This window comes from Brassica oleracea, chromosome C8 (assembly GCF_000695525.1).
Source record: "Brassica oleracea var. oleracea cultivar TO1000 chromosome C8, BOL, whole genome shotgun sequence".
NCBI lineage: Eukaryota > Viridiplantae > Streptophyta > Magnoliopsida > Brassicales > Brassicaceae > Brassica > Brassica oleracea.
The window spans coordinates 15,240,756-15,255,788 of NC_027755.1; the positions used below are offsets into that span (position 1 = coordinate 15,240,756).

At 32.1% G+C, this 15,033-nt stretch overlaps 3 protein-coding genes across 5 annotated transcripts; 1 reads left to right on the forward strand and 2 right to left on the reverse strand.

Annotated features, from left to right (window-relative positions):
• The first annotated feature begins 3,647 nt into the window (after window positions 1–3,647).
• LOC106311501 (uncharacterized protein At1g04910-like) lies at window positions 3,648–7,166 on the forward strand. Of its 3 annotated transcripts, none has more exons than XM_013748684.1 (10): window positions 3,648–4,075; window positions 4,146–4,236; window positions 4,410–4,486; window positions 4,603–4,691; window positions 4,802–4,991; window positions 5,134–5,315; window positions 5,435–5,537; window positions 5,625–5,953; window positions 6,473–6,816; window positions 6,892–7,153. In XM_013748684.1, exons 1-9 carry the CDS (start codon window positions 3,875–3,877, stop codon window positions 6,807–6,809), a joined length of 1,599 nt encoding a protein of 532 aa, XP_013604138.1. In that variant the 5' UTR covers window positions 3,648–3,874; the 3' UTR covers window positions 6,810–6,816; window positions 6,892–7,153. The 3 variants fall into 3 exon arrangements, with proteins under 3 accessions (XP_013604138.1, XP_013604139.1, XP_013604137.1); XM_013748685.1 differs by having other exon boundaries at window positions 6,895–7,153; XM_013748683.1 differs by having other exon boundaries at window positions 6,473–7,166.
• Window positions 7,167–7,353: 187 nt separating this feature from the next.
• LOC106311503 (pheophorbidase-like) lies at window positions 7,354–8,928 on the reverse strand. Its single transcript, XM_013748690.1, has 3 exons — window positions 8,456–8,928; window positions 7,859–7,990; window positions 7,354–7,771 (listed from the first exon to the last, which is right to left on the reverse strand). The coding sequence occupies exons 1-3, from the start codon at window positions 8,831–8,833 to the stop codon at window positions 7,490–7,492; spliced, it is 792 nt and encodes a 263-aa protein (XP_013604144.1). The 5' UTR covers window positions 8,834–8,928; the 3' UTR covers window positions 7,354–7,489.
• A 4,139-nt stretch (window positions 8,929–13,067) lies between these two features.
• On the reverse strand, window positions 13,068–14,375 carry LOC106311505 (60S ribosomal protein L15-1). The gene is made up of 3 exons (XM_013748691.1): window positions 14,266–14,375; window positions 13,958–14,124; window positions 13,068–13,668 (listed from the first exon to the last, which is right to left on the reverse strand). The coding sequence occupies exons 1-3, from the start codon at window positions 14,267–14,269 to the stop codon at window positions 13,225–13,227; spliced, it is 615 nt and encodes a 204-aa protein (XP_013604145.1). The 5' UTR covers window positions 14,270–14,375; the 3' UTR covers window positions 13,068–13,224.
• Between the last annotated feature and the right edge of the window lie 658 nt (window positions 14,376–15,033).

Genomic DNA, 15,033 nt, shown 5'->3' on the forward strand with positions numbered 1-15,033 from the left:
ATATATATATATATATGTCATAAAAATTACCATCAAATCAGTTTTACTTATTTATTATTTTATTTTTAATGAAAATACAATTTTTAAATAATTTAATTTAAAATAAAATTATATATTATTTTTTTTGTATTCTAACAATTTGATTGATTTAATTAATTTGCTTTGGTGGATAACTTCAAAAGTTTTCATATAAATCGGGGAAAGCAAGCTTATGTTGTTATATTATATTTATTTGTGTATATAGAATCTATATATAATGCTAGTGTAATAAAGAAAGAACATTATTTTTTTGTAACTTCAAAAAGATACATTATTACAATTTGAAATTAATCAAAATTGAATAAAATGGTTATTAAATATTTGTAAATCTAATTGTTTTTTATCCTGTTTAGTTGGATTCTCATGAAAAGAAATCGATAGGTTAAACAAATGTTTCAAAATTTGTTGTGTTATTTTTTTTGTCTATAAATTACAAAATTTATTGAATTGATATATTTAATTTTTGCTTCCTTAAATAATATTTTATTAAGACATTAGAGAACTATGTTTTGAGTTGTTTTGTCAAAATTGTACAAAAATCTATGTTTTTTCATATTTGTCACGAAAATCTATATGTTAAACTTACTTTTACAGAATTATTAACTTTGTCACGAAAACAAAAATCTATGTTTTTTTCATATTTGCCAATGTTCTCAGACTTTCAAAGAATATATTAGCTTAGTCACTTACTTATTTTTTTTTACAAAACAGAGTATTGGAGTCTTGAAAGTAGAATTCATATTATTGTAACTGTACATAAGAGTTTGTGATTACATACTTAGTGATTCTTGTATATGTGTCCAAGAAAGTTTCAATGGCTTAGTGGTAACTGCCAAATATTTATGTCATACTAACCCGGGTTCGATCATTTCATTCGCATTGTTTTTTCATTTTTACAAAAAAAAAATTGAGATGACGTGGCAACTTCGGACTCTCTGATTGGTTGATTTTTCTATACTATGTGGACACAAGAGTTTGTGATTACATACTTAGTGATTCTTGTATATGTGCCCAAGAAAGTTTCAATGGCTTAGTGGTAATTGCCAAATATTTATGTCATACTAACCTGAGTTCGATCATTTCCTTCGCATTGTTTTTTCATTTTTACAAAAAAATAAATGAGATGACGTGGCAACTTCGGACTCTCTGATTGGTTGATTTTTCTATACTATGTGGACACCCTCCCCATAGCTTATATTTGCCTTTTAGTATTGTATATTATTAACTTCGTCACGAAAACAAAAATCTATGTTTTTTCACATTTGCCAATGTTCTTAGACTTTCAAAGAATATATTAGTTTAGTCACTTACTTATTTTTTTTTTACAAAACAGAGTATTGAAGTCTTGAAAGTTGAATTCATATTATTGTAACTGTACATAAGAGTTTGTGATTACATACTTAGTGATTCTTGTATATGTGTACAAGAAAGTTTCAATGGCTTAGTGGTAACTTCCAAATATTTATGTCATACTAACCCGGGTTCGATCATTTCCTTCGCATTGTTTTTTCATTTATACAAAAAAATAAATGAGATGACGTGACAACTTCAGACTCTCTGATTGGTTGATTTTTCTATACTATGTGGATACCCTCCCCATAGCTTATATTTGACTTTTAGTATTGTATATTGATTTTACTAACATCTTTTGGTTTTATAATTAAAACCTTATGAAAACAACTCTTTGAGACTATGAATATTTCAGTTTCCTTTTTCTTTTGATTTTTTATATATTCACAACCATGAGTTATAATCTATAAGAAAACTAATAGAGCAATAGAACATGGATAGTGGTTAGACCAAAAGCCGTGGACTCTTGATTTGATTAAACAAGAAGTTGGAGACTCCTCTTTTTGCTTCTCGATAGAGCTTATACTAGTCATTCTTCTTTGTCTTTACTATTTTTTGTAAAAGTTGCTAAAAATTATATATTTCTCTCATTATTTATAATAACTAATTAATAATACTTTCCTAAATATAATCAAATTATAATATTAACTTTCTAAATTTACATTGAATATTAAATCAAACACTAACAACTATTTTTTACTTTCCAAAATATATTAATTGATATAAATGTTAATTTTTTCCTCACTTATTACATTTTTGTTGGTTATGTAAACAAAATCAAATTTGTAATTTATATTTATTGGTTAATAAATACGAAAATTAAATTTAAATATAGCTATCTGATTTTTAATAAATATATGATTTTAAATTTATAACTATTACTAAAATAAAAAAAAATATGGGCCCTCTAAAATTTTGGACCCTGTTCGACCGCTCTATTTGCACGTGCTAAAAGACGGTCCTGGAACGGAGCCACCATAGTTGATCAAAACTCAACTTGTTTGTTAGATCTGGTATTTTTGGAGAGAAAATATGGGCCCTCTAAAATTTTGGACTCTATTCGACCGCTCCACTTGTACGTGATAAAAGACGGCCCTGGAACGGAACAACCGGAGTTGATCAAAACTCAACTTGTTTGTTAGATCTGGTAGTTTTAGAGAGAGAAGAGAGAGAGAGTGTATGTTAAAAAAAAATAAAACTACAGCACCATTTCTTAACAGTTGACTATTTGTTGTTATAAAAAGTACATTTGACTTTCCTTTGGCAGTGATTGTATGCCACCAATATTCTGACAAAAGAATTATATTGCTAACTTAATTAATCATTGCGCTACATAACGTGACCATATTAATTAAGCTACATATCAGGAAGTTGATCAGTGGTCCTATCATGCAACTAAATAAAACCAGCTTGATATACTAAAAAAGACCTAGTTGGTGTTGAAATCGGTTAAATATCTAAGTTTTAATTCGGTACATAAGAGTAATTTTCAATTTGGTTTGGTCTGGTTATCGTGTGATCATAACTTGCCGGTGGGTTTGCGACTGACCCGTGGGTTGATACTGAGTATCACGTGATCTCATTACAACTACCTTTAAATTCACTACTGAAATTTCCAGAATCTCATGTACATCTGTGCTTTCTTCTTCTTCAATCTATTTTTGTTATGTTTCCAAAAAGCCATGAATGAAAAAAACATTACTATTTGACCAAAAACGAAAGAAAGAAACATTACTATTTTTTTCTTTATTGTTTCTATAAAAGATAAAAGTCTTAATTCCATTTCAGAAGATATGTTTTTTGTTTCAAATTAAATCACATTTTTATATCTAATGTAAAATTGGTCTATTTCGTATTTTTTGTTGTTGTGCACCAATTGGTCTATTTTGTAAGTTATATGAATTTGAATTTTATAATTTATTTTGTTATTAGGTTAAACGTTCGTTTTTTGAAAATATAAAATAGGTATTTTAAATTTTATGTAGAATGCTAAAAATCAAATATGAGAAAAGTTAATGTAATCATATACAGTAGCCAGTAGGTGTTGAGTTGTGTGGTTCAACTTAACCAACAAGCATTTTAAAGCAAACTTAACTAGTAAAGTGGAGTATAAACCGGTTTAATCTATAACATCTTACAGGGTCAATATCACTTTCGGCGTGATTGTGATTTGGTTATCGTGAGTTGTAGTTAACTAATTTAATTAATTCAGGTGATTAATAATTTTCTCAAGAATAAATACTTTGCTCGGTCTCTGAAAAAAAAAACAAATACTTTGCTCGGACAAAAAGGCTACTACGCCTGCACGCACTGTCTCTTCACCATCTCTAAAAATCTCAATCCTTTCACATACTTTACTGGCTTTCCTCAAAACCCTAATCCTCCGATCTGTATAACCTCCGATCAGGAACATTGGTGGATTCCCCGATTCTTGGGATGGCATTTCAGTAATAATGAAAGTGGTGGTGAGAAGTCATTTGAATCAATGGGCGTAGGCGTAGCTCAGCTCAACAAGAGCGGGGGGTTATGGAAGTGGAGATCTTTCTCGGGCCAGCCCAAGAGGACCGTAATGTGGAAATGGGTTTGCGGTTTCATGCTTTTCTCCTTGGGTGTCATCTCTCTCTTCACCGGCCACGTTGTCTCCCACCTCGAGTGGGCTCAGCAGCTAAGCAAACGGAGCTTACTGGTATACCCTTTCTTTAGTCAGTCAGTCAGTCACTCTTCTGTTTCTGATTATTGAGATTGGATGTGTTCAGGATATGAGCCGTAAGGAACCTATTGATGTGTGGAAGTCCAAGTATTCCAACTTCTTCTATGGATGCACTGAGAGAGGAAACAGCTTCCCACGTAAGTGTTAGATCTTCTCTCGAAAGTGAAATGTTATGTCTTTTTTCGAATTGATTTTGGATTCTAGTTCTGAGACTTTATTGATCTACTTGCGAATTTGGCTCTGCCCTTTTTGAGTTTGGTTTAACAAAGCACAACTTGCTAATTTGGTAATTTGTTTTCTCATCATGCAGCTGCTGTTCAGGAGCATAAGTCTAATGGGTATTTGCTGATTGCAGCCAGTGGAGGTCTCAACCAGCAAAGAACAGGAGTAAGTGACGTTTATATCTCAAAAGATTAAATGTGCCATGATATGCCCAATACATGAGTGTACATGTTTGTATTCCTCATTGTCTTTTTGAAACTGAATGCTTTCTTTATGATCAGATAACAGATGCAGTCGTTGTTGCACGGATTCTTAATGCCACTTTAGTTGTACCCGAGTTGGATCACCACTCTTATTGGAAAGATGACAGGTAACAAGTTTTGGCAAATGAACATGTTGAATTGCCTTGTCAGTTTTCTATGTGAATTCATCATCTTTATTTGTTTTGGAACTTAAAAGGTTGATTTGTTTATTGTGCAGTGACTTCAATGACATTTTTGACGTTAACTGGTTCATCTCTTCCCTCACAAACGATGTAACTATAGTAAAGAGAGTTCCCGACAGAGTCATGCGGTCCATGGAGAAACCTCCTTACACCATGCGTGTGCCTCGGAAGTCTACCCCTGAGTATTATCTCGACCAAGTATTGCCAATTCTCTCGAGGAGACATGTAAGACTGCTTCACATAAGAATCAAACTGTCTTTAATATGATCACTCGATGTCTATACACTCAAAAGTTATATTTGTTTCTATAGTTACTCAAAAGTTATATTTGTTTCAGTTTTGTGGAGCTTATTCATGTTTCTTGCAGGTTTTACAATTGACAAAGTTTGACTACAGACTAGCAAATGATCTGGACGAAGACATGCAAAAGCTGCGCTGCAGGGTCAACTATAACGCTTTAAGATTCACAAAGCGGATACAATCAGTTGGAATGAAAGTGGTCAAGAGGATGAGAAAGATGGCCAAACGTTTTATAGCTGTCCACTTGAGGTTCTCCCATTTTAGATTTGTTCCTCTTATTTCTTCTTAGTGGTCTTTCCTTCATGTGATATAAGCATGACGTCTGTATCTTCATGTTATGTACATAACCTTACATACGTATATTGCAGGTTTGAGCCTGACATGCTAGCCTTCTCTGGTTGTGACTTTGGGGGCGGTGAAAAAGAGCGAGCTGAGCTAGCAGAGATAAGAAAACGATGGGACACATTGCCTGTGAGTTCACCAATCTCTTCTGCATAACTTTCTTACAATCCCAAATCCTTTTCTTCTGTAAACATCTCACTAAGCAAATCACTGCAGGATCTGGACCCTCTAGAGGAAAGGAAGCGTGGGAAATGCCCACTTACCCCTCATGAAGTGGGCTTAATGCTGCGTGCTCTTGGTTTTGCTAATAACACATACATCTATGTTGCTTCTGGAGAGATCTATGGCGGTGAAAAGACACTGAGACCACTCAGAGAGCTGTTTCCAAACTTTTACACAAAGGAAATGCTTGCCAGTGATGAGCTCAAGCCTATGCTTCCCTTCTCTTCACGCCTTGCTGCCATTGACTACACAGTCAGTGACGAAAGTGATGTCTTTATTACTAATAATAATGGAAATATGGCCAAGATTCTTGCAGGCCGAAGGTAACAAACCTCCCTACTTGTTCCCCATTAGAGCTCTCTCGTGTTAACACATACTCAGTTCCAGTAAAATAGATGTTTTAGAAAGAAAAAAATTGTTTCACAAAGATAGAACTTTTTGGTGTTTTGTAAACTTCAAGAAAAATAATTAACTAAAAGTTATTGAAAATTGGAAAAATACGGAAAACAATACAGTATAACCTCTATAAATTAATACTCTATAAATTAATATACATTAAAAATCTCTATAAAATAATATAATTTTATAGTCTTAAATTGAGTTTTTGGTTCAATTAGTATATCGATAAATTAATATCTCTATAAATTAATAAAAAAATTATAGTTTTGGTGTAGTCCCAACATTATTAATTATAGAGGTTTCACTGTATATTGATCATAGTATGTGTTTTTTTTTAATGTGTGTGAATGCACTAAAAAAATTTATTTTTGTGAGACGGAGGGAGTATATTTTATTAAATCCATCTGACATGAGAATAATCACTTTTGAGTATGTGATTGCAGGAGGTACATGGGGCATAAGAGGACCATAAGGCCAAATGCGAAGAAGCTTAGTGCATTGTTCATGGACCGGGAAAAGATGGAGTGGCAAACATTCGCCAAGAAAGTGAAATCTTGTCAGCGAGGGTTCATGGGTGATCCTGATGAGTTCAAACCAGGACGCGGTGAGTTCCACGAGTACCCGCAAGCTTGCATTTGCCAGAGACCCTTCTCTTACGACAAAACCTCAACGGATGATGAAGAAAAAGACATACCAGGAGAGTTCCACAACAGCACCAGCTCTGGACATGGACATTTGTCTTCAGCAGATAATGAGCGCGACGAAGTCTTCCCCGACTAGTAGATTGGTTCGTTGGCTTTTACTGTAACATACTACCATTAGAATCCAGATGGTTTTAACTACAAGTGTTATGTTGTTTCAGCAGAGTTGATCAACAACACATGTAGAGGAGAGAGGTATAGGAGCTTCCTACTTAGCTGCTTGTTTACTTCAAAGTGTTTATAGATACTTCTATCGAATAGGCATACATAACTCACCTCTCTCTTTGTTTCTTTCTGGTTTTGAGAACACCACCTAAACTATCTCGTCTTGTATTTTGTACCTCAAATCTAGTTTTTTTGTTTGTCTTAAACCAATTGTTTTTTTTTTGTATTTCCTAGATTCCTGAAGTGTAAAATCAAGTTTTTCTCTCTGATCACTAACTTTTTTTTGTTTGTATTTTTCTTGGATTAGTCAATTCAAGTTTGATTATTTTATTTTGGTCCGATATCAAGAGTCTTTGCGAGCACTGTGATATGGTTTGTTTCAAGCTTATATAAACTCAAATGAGAGCACTGTGATATGGTTTGTTTCAAGCTTGTATAAGCTCAAATGAGACACATACTAACCGAGAAACTACTTGATAAAATCATATTCTCACATTCCAAGTTCCAATAGTTTTTCCTCAAGCCGTTCCTACCACTGAATCAACGGAGTGTACAGAGGATGAGATATGGTCCAACCAAAGATGAAGTTTGTAATTATAGCTGAAGAGAAAATACAGCACGGAGGAGACAAGTGAACAAGGTAGTTGGGACAGAGAAGAAAGCAGAATGGTCACTCTCCTCCAGTGTATACAACTGAGATGGTGGCCACTTCTCTACCATACGGTCCTGGAGTATAGGGTCACATAGGTTATCTTTAGCAGTCTTGATGTAAACTCGAGGAACTTTCTCTGCTTCAGGGTTCGGAGGCAGCTTATCAATACCTCGCAAAGCCCTTACAGGACAAGGTCGCAACAGCTTAGACGCCAAAATTACATCCTACCAACAAGGCAACAACCATATATATATCTGATCACCTCATTGTAATTAATTACTGAAACATTTTGAGAGAAGTAAGAGGGTAACCTCAAGAGGGCTTTGGCTATAGAAGTAATGCCGTCTATATTCCTCTTTCATTTGGGCACTAGTAGGTGGCTTATCAGTGCCTTCACCGTATGTAAACTCCCATATGTTTTCTTCTTCTTCTCCCACATACATCTTTAAGATATTCACAAGATTTCAATACATATAGCAATACTATGTCACTATCAAAACCACTGTTATAAAATAGGGTGTAAGCCATCCAATGGCTTACTCTATTTATTTCCTTAAAAAAGAGTAACTATATAATAGATTTGAGTTAATACTCCAGTGATAATATAATTTAGAGAGGAAAATAAAGTAATGAACAAAAAAAATAGAGTATTATTGGAGCATGTTTATTCTAAACTCTATTTTAGAGCGAAAAAACAAAACCAATTTTCTAAACCGAGTTCTTTTTTACAAATCGATCTAGACCGCACCTAGACACTTATCCCTACAAAACGGTAACTACCGCCAAACCAGTTTTTGAACAGTGATTGAAACCAATTAGGACTCAAGGCAAATGTTTTTTTTAATGATTATGTGTATACCCTCTTGAATTAATTTTAACCATGATAAGTCAAGAAAAGAGTCACTCACGATTGAATGAGGAGAAGACGTGGATCCGGGTTGAACCATGTCAGCTACGAGGTAAACGGCCATGGAGATTTTGTCTGTGAACTTGCAGAGAGCTTCGGTGACACTTGCTCCGCCTATGCTATGTCCCACGAGTATGATCTTGTAGTGATGAGGGATATCGGAGAGGAGAGAGAAGAGAGGACGGTTATAATGGTCGAACTCGAAGACGGTGTTAGCGTCGGTGAGGTTGATGCCGGCACTGGTGAGGTCGACGGTGGTGGCTTTGAATCCGGCGGAGACAAGAAGAGTTGTGAGTTTATACCAACACCAAGCACCGTGGCTGGCTCCATGAACGAGTACAAAGTGAATTATGGGCTCATCACCACCGTCTCCTCCCATTGCAGTTTTTCACTCTCTATACGTTTGAAGTTAAGTTTAGTCCACTTAATTTGAACACCAAAAGTGAACGTGGTTTGGTTCACACATTGGAGATAACGATTACAAATTTACAACCCCCATCATGTTTCTCCTATTCGTGGGACCAAACTAAATCGTTTCTGGTATAAAAAAATTTCGTCAAAGAAAAAAAGACCGTTGAATATGGAAACTGAAAGATAAGAGTATTTCCTTGAAAGATTTTATGGAGTTTTTTTTGATATCAAAACACTTTATGTAAAAAAGACTACATCACAATAGTAGTGATTGGTTGAACCGTAAGTGTAAAATTTTTTATGTAGAATTTAATCTTCAGTATTTTAGGGACCAGTATTTTAAGGAAAGAGTTATTGGCAAATGAATTCCGGTGAACTTTGAAATTTTTGAGATTTCTTTGTTGTTTGTTTATTGATTTTAACAATTTTTATAAATTTCAAAATCTATTAAAATCTTTTGTTATTCAAAAAAGTTAGTTATTTTTTATTCTCTATTTCTAAATAAGTGTATTGTTATTGGAAGATGAATTCTCTCAATTTTTACTCATAAAATATGACTTTCAAAATATCATGTGTATCTATGAGATTTATAAAATCTATGTGATAGAAAAGTCTAGAAATAAAATAATCATTCTCGCTAAATATCTTTTGCTCTTTCAACCCAATATAACCCATTACATTTTATATAATTACTTTTTTTGAATCTATAATTATATTTTATTGTTTTATCACTAAATTAAAAAAAAAAATTGTATATTTTTCTAATTATACGTTTTGAATTCAAACTTTTTATATATTTTTGAATATTTTTTCAATTTTTACAACTTTTTCAAATTTTTATTTTTATTTTTATTTTGAAATTCTAAATGCTTTTTAAAACTATTCTTAAAATTTTTATTTTTAAATTTTAAGTATTTGTTTATTTTAAAAATTTATTTTAAATTCTAGTATTTCTTAACCATATATTTAATTTACAAAATGAATGATAGAAAACAAATAACATAAATTCATGAAGCAGCTCTCTCTCTCTTCTGTTGACAAAAAAAAAAAAAAGCTCTCTCTCTTCTCTCTAGAAAGAGAGAGAATTCTCTCTTATCTTCCCTTCCCTCTTAACACACACCAATCTTTCAGAGGGAGGAAGAGATTAGCTTGTTTGTTTTTGTTGTAAGATATTTCTTCGACCGAAAGGTTGAATCATGTTTTTGCTCGGCGAATTTTCTTTTTCGTTTTGACGATTTTGTTGTGTTTTCGATATTATTTCAAAGTTGTTCTTCACTCTTATCTTTCTTTGATTTGAGATCGAGTTTCCCTCTTCAAGTTCTGTGAACTACTTTAAATCCCGGTTGATTTCAAAACTGATTCTTTTGTTGCTGGTTCATGCCTATTCCTCTTTAATCAATCATAAATCTTACTCTTTTTGGATTTACTAAGTCGTTAAAAGTGGAGTTAAGTGGGTTGATTGAAGGGTGAATAGTTTGTTTATTCAAGTTGATCAATTTGCTGTCGGGTTAAGTAGAGTTGGGGCTTCTATGAAGCGTCCTGTCAAGAATCCGTTCATTGATTGATTCAACTTTCATCTTGAGTTTATATCCAGTAATCACTGAATCGGTTTGGAGAAATCACGGAGACAGATGGAGCTTGGAATTCGACGAATTTGGGAGGCAGCCATACTTTCACAAAGGCTCAAACCTGAAGAAGATCGACTCAAGATGATAGCACGGCGGTGTAAAGCTGCGGAGATAACGATGCCTGCATAAAGTCTTTGTTATTGACACGTGTCTCGTGGAGCTTCTTGGTTTGGACGCGTGTATTGTTGTGTGTTTGAGTTGGTTTATCGGATCTTAAATTCATGTAATATATGTTTGGGTCTTATGATAAAAGCCCAATTCGTTGTAATGGCCTTTGAGCCAAAAATCAAAGACGACGAAAAAAAATAATTCATGAAGTAGCAATTTATAAAAGTCAAGATCAAATTTTGTAAGTCGATGTATATATATTTTCTTAATCTACGTAACTTTTAAAATTCATCAACTTTTAAAATTTATAAACTCTACATAAATTTATCTTTCAATAACTCTCCAAGATGTAACTGTATCTTCTGTAACTGTAAAAATTAAATGAAAAATAAAATGTGACTGAATGGTTGAACTATAGTTGTAGATTTTTTACTGTAAAATTTATGTGTAGCAATATTAGTTGTACCTCTAGAATTTATATTTAGCTATTTTAAAATTAAAACATCAATGGTCAATAGTTATTTATTTGGTAAGAAAAAATACAATTTACTATATATATAGAAGAAAATGTAAGTTATGTATCATAACTATATATTTTGATTTAAAATTTATGAATTATAATCTGAATATTTTACCTTTATATATGTAATATATTATAATATTTATACAATCAAACATCTATAGTTTAAAAATCTTTTTAAAAATTTAAGCTTTTACTCAATGATGTTTAAATGATATATTAATGACAAAATTTAACAAAGTTTATATAGGAAAGAAAAGAAAAGAAAAATAATTAATTTGCTACAACCTTCCTAAAGCCTCGAAATCCCCTAGTCTATATTCGCGAAGTGATTTTGCCACATGTCCTCTTTACAATCATTTTTACAAAAAAAATGATGACATGGCTAACAAGATTGATGACATGACTTATAGTTAATATGACATGGATAATCACATTTATTACTGACATATATTTTTGGTAAACTTTATAGGAATATGACTATAACTAATACATTTCATTTAATGTTGATTTATATTTTTGCTAAACTTCTTAAAATATGATAATAATTCAAAAATGAGCACTAAAATAAATATTTTGAAATATGCATTATAAATTTCGAAATATATTATTTAATTGTATTTTTATAATTATACAATTTTTATTACTAATATTTTCAAATTTTTTTACATCTTTAAGAAAATAAAAATAAATTGTTAATCGTAATTTCATTAGTTTCTTTTAGATATCTACAAATTTTATAAATATTGTTTAGTTATAATTTTTAATAACTATACAATTTTTATATGATTTTTTAGTAATTTTATACAAGTTGATTTAGTACATTTAACAAAATTAAATAGATAAAAAATTTATCTAAGATTCGAATTGTAAATATATTACATATATATTATTAAATGTAATTTAAAATAAACAAAAATATTTTTTATTAATTTTATGCTTAAATAATCAACTTTATATTAAATATTAGTCAAAAATAATAAAATATATAATATTAATAAATTTCATTTTAAATATAAGAAAATATACTTTAACTGTGAAAAATTTATCACTGCACATGGTGCAGGAAAACACCTAGTTCGACTATATTTGTGAAGTGATTTTGCCACATGTCATCTCTACAATCAATTTTACAAAACAAATATGACATGGCTACTGAAATTGATGACATGACTTCCGGAAAAATATGACATGAACAATTTCATTTAATGTTGATTTATATTTTTGAAAAATTTATTAGCATATGGTAATAATTCATATATATTACATTTAATATTGATATTTCTTTTTGGTAAATTTTTTTAAAATATGGTAATATCGCATACATCATCTATAAAATAAATATATTCATATATAACATTTCAAATTTTGAAATATTATTATTTTTGTATAATTATACAATTTGTATTACTAAAACTTTCAAAAATTTCTACAATTTTTAAAAATTTAAATATCTAATCGTAAGATCATTAGGTTTTTATATACAAATTTTATAAATATTGGTTATGCTAAATTTTTGATAATTATACAATGTTATATCATTTTTATTAGTTTTATACAAATTGATTTAATATATATCAAATCTATATTAAATATTAATAAAAAATAGTAAAATCTATAATATTTAATAAAATTTATTTTTAAATATAATTAGATTTAAAAAATTTATTATTGCACGTGGTGCAGGAAAACACCTAGTCAAGACTTTAAAAAATAACGCAGCTACAGCCAATAATTCATATTTTCATAATAACAAAAGCTTATTTCATAAACATTAGTTTGTTATTTTTGTTACAATTTCACATAATTGTTAAAAAAGTATAGAGTTTTATGGAATAACCACATATAATCTTCAAGTGTACATATATTCACATTATAAGATCTATTTGTGAATTGGGTTTGGCAAACAAGAAGATAAAATCTAAAACTGATCTAACGCTGAAACATTAACGCAAGCAAATATAAAGGTATTCGTTTAAAACCATAATCCGAAGGCAATTGTATAGTCTCCAAAATTTGCAAAAAAAAAAAGTCATCACGCAATAGATAAAACAACACCAACAAGATGAAACATAGACGAAGATGACGATAGCAAAAGAGCAATCAGCGGTAACGACGAAGGGAAAGAGAATTGTTTTTCTTCCAGGTTGCTCTGCGAGACGGGCGGTTCTTGTGGTTGTTGTGACCTTTTCCGCGCAGTCCTCTGTTCTTCTTTCCCTCAGATGTAAGTCCTCTGAGCTCACGGTGTTTGTGCACCGGGTTGCAGATCCAGTTGATTCTCGGGTCGTTACGCACAGCGTTGTGTGCCGGGTCAACCAAGATGATCTCGTAGTACTTGTAGGTCGAATCCTCGTTGAGCCAGTAGGAGTTGACGACTCTGAGGCCGCCCAGTTTCCTTCCAGCACGCTCCTCAGCAACGGAACGCTTGCTCCTCTGGAACTTGAGTTGGGTGACTCCCTGGTTTGTGGGCTTACCATACACAATACCCTTTGGCACAGGCCTCTTGCGTCCACCACGTCTCACTCGGACACGGTACACCACAAACCCCTGCCATGCATTAAAATCCCAACACGATTAGTAACAGAGTTCAAGGTACCAATCAGAACAAGAGCTACATTTTCAGACAAGTGTAAATCCAGCGAGTGAGTAAGAATAAATGTTTGTTTAAAAAAACACAATAAAGATCAATGCATCAATATCTCCCAACTAACAACGCAACTTCACAGCAATATCAAACAAGTTGTAATTATCTACACTCCAAGATCTCATCCTTTTACCAATAAAGTCATGTTTTATAGAAAAAAAAAACATTTTGTGGAAGCAGAACTAAAATCACCTGTTTGGCTTTGTAACCCAAACGACGAGCCTTGTCGGGACGAGTAGGCCTGACGAGACGGACGATCGAAGGCTGCTGTCTGTACTCCCAGCACCTAACCCTCTGCACGAACCTCATGACGTCGGACTGCTTCTTCCTCCATAGCTCAGACACATACTTGTAAGCACCTAGTGTTCATCAAAATCCATCTAAATTATTATATTAGTTCGTAACTACAGATCCATAACACAAACATCATTTGAAACGCTAAATCGATCTAAAGGGCAAGGAGATAGGATCTAAAAGAAGAGATGCGAAGAAGGATTTACCCATTTTCCAAGTTTTCGCAGAGCCGCACAACAAAGAGTTTCTCCCTGGCTTTAAAGAAAAGGACTAGGGTTTTAAAGAAACTGGGCTTACTGATTATATATAAAAGCCCATTGTGTATGGGCTTGAAAGTTTGGATTAAACCTTATAAAAAGCAAGAAGTACTAGCATGGTTGATTTGATGGTTCGGTTCCCTCGTGATAGATATTTATTTACGTTTATATGTTAGCTAAATGACACTGATTAGAATAATCTGTGTCTTGGTGTTCCATCTTTATTTTCTTGGAATATTTATTCGGCGTTCTTTCTCTTGTTTCCTTGGATCCATTCCCCAATGCACTTTTGATTTTGGGAGATCTTGGTGTTTGCAAACTATAGTTTTTTGCCAGCATTTTTTTCAAGACTCTATTCTGCTCAGTTTCGGTTTCCAGTGTTTTTATATTGTTTTGGGATTATTATGGCAACAACAACGGAGAGAATAGCTATAATGAACAATCTTCTTATATATTAAAACAGAAATCACAACATTGATTAATGTGATTTTTTTTTTAAAATGGACTTAATTGACTTATTACTAGAAAGTCATGTTACATTTAATCTCTAATCTTATCATTATTATAGGTCTAAATAGCTCACTTTCTAGATTATAGGAACTAAATAATATGTCTATAATACAATATTGCTACATTATAGAAACTAAATAACATCAATGATTTCCAAGCAAAAAAATGTGATCTGGAAATTCTGTTATCAATTTTTACTTCCATATC

Coding starts and splice junctions, on each gene's coding strand:
- LOC106311501 (XM_013748683.1), top strand. CDS start 3,875: ATGGGCGTAGGCGTAGCTCAGCTCAACAAGAGCGGGGGGTTATGGAAG. Junction 4,487..4,602: donor TCAACCAGCAAAGAACAGGA/GTAAGTGACGTT, acceptor CTTTATGATCAG/ATAACAGATGCAGTCGTTGT. Junction 4,692..4,801: donor TCTTATTGGAAAGATGACAG/GTAACAAGTTTT, acceptor TTTATTGTGCAG/TGACTTCAATGACATTTTTG.
- LOC106311503 (XM_013748690.1), bottom strand. CDS start 8,833: ATGGGAGGAGACGGTGGTGATGAGCCCATAATTCACTTTGTACTCGTT. Junction 7,991..8,455: donor CGTCTTCTCCTCATTCAATC/GTGAGTGACTCT, acceptor AATATCTTAAAG/ATGTATGTGGGAGAAGAAGA. Junction 7,772..7,858: donor ATAGCCAAAGCCCTCTTGAG/GTTACCCTCTTA, acceptor CCTTGTTGGTAG/GATGTAATTTTGGCGTCTAA.
- LOC106311505 (XM_013748691.1), bottom strand. Junction 13,669..13,957: donor TGGGTTACAAAGCCAAACAG/GTGATTTTAGTT, acceptor AATGCATGGCAG/GGGTTTGTGGTGTACCGTGT.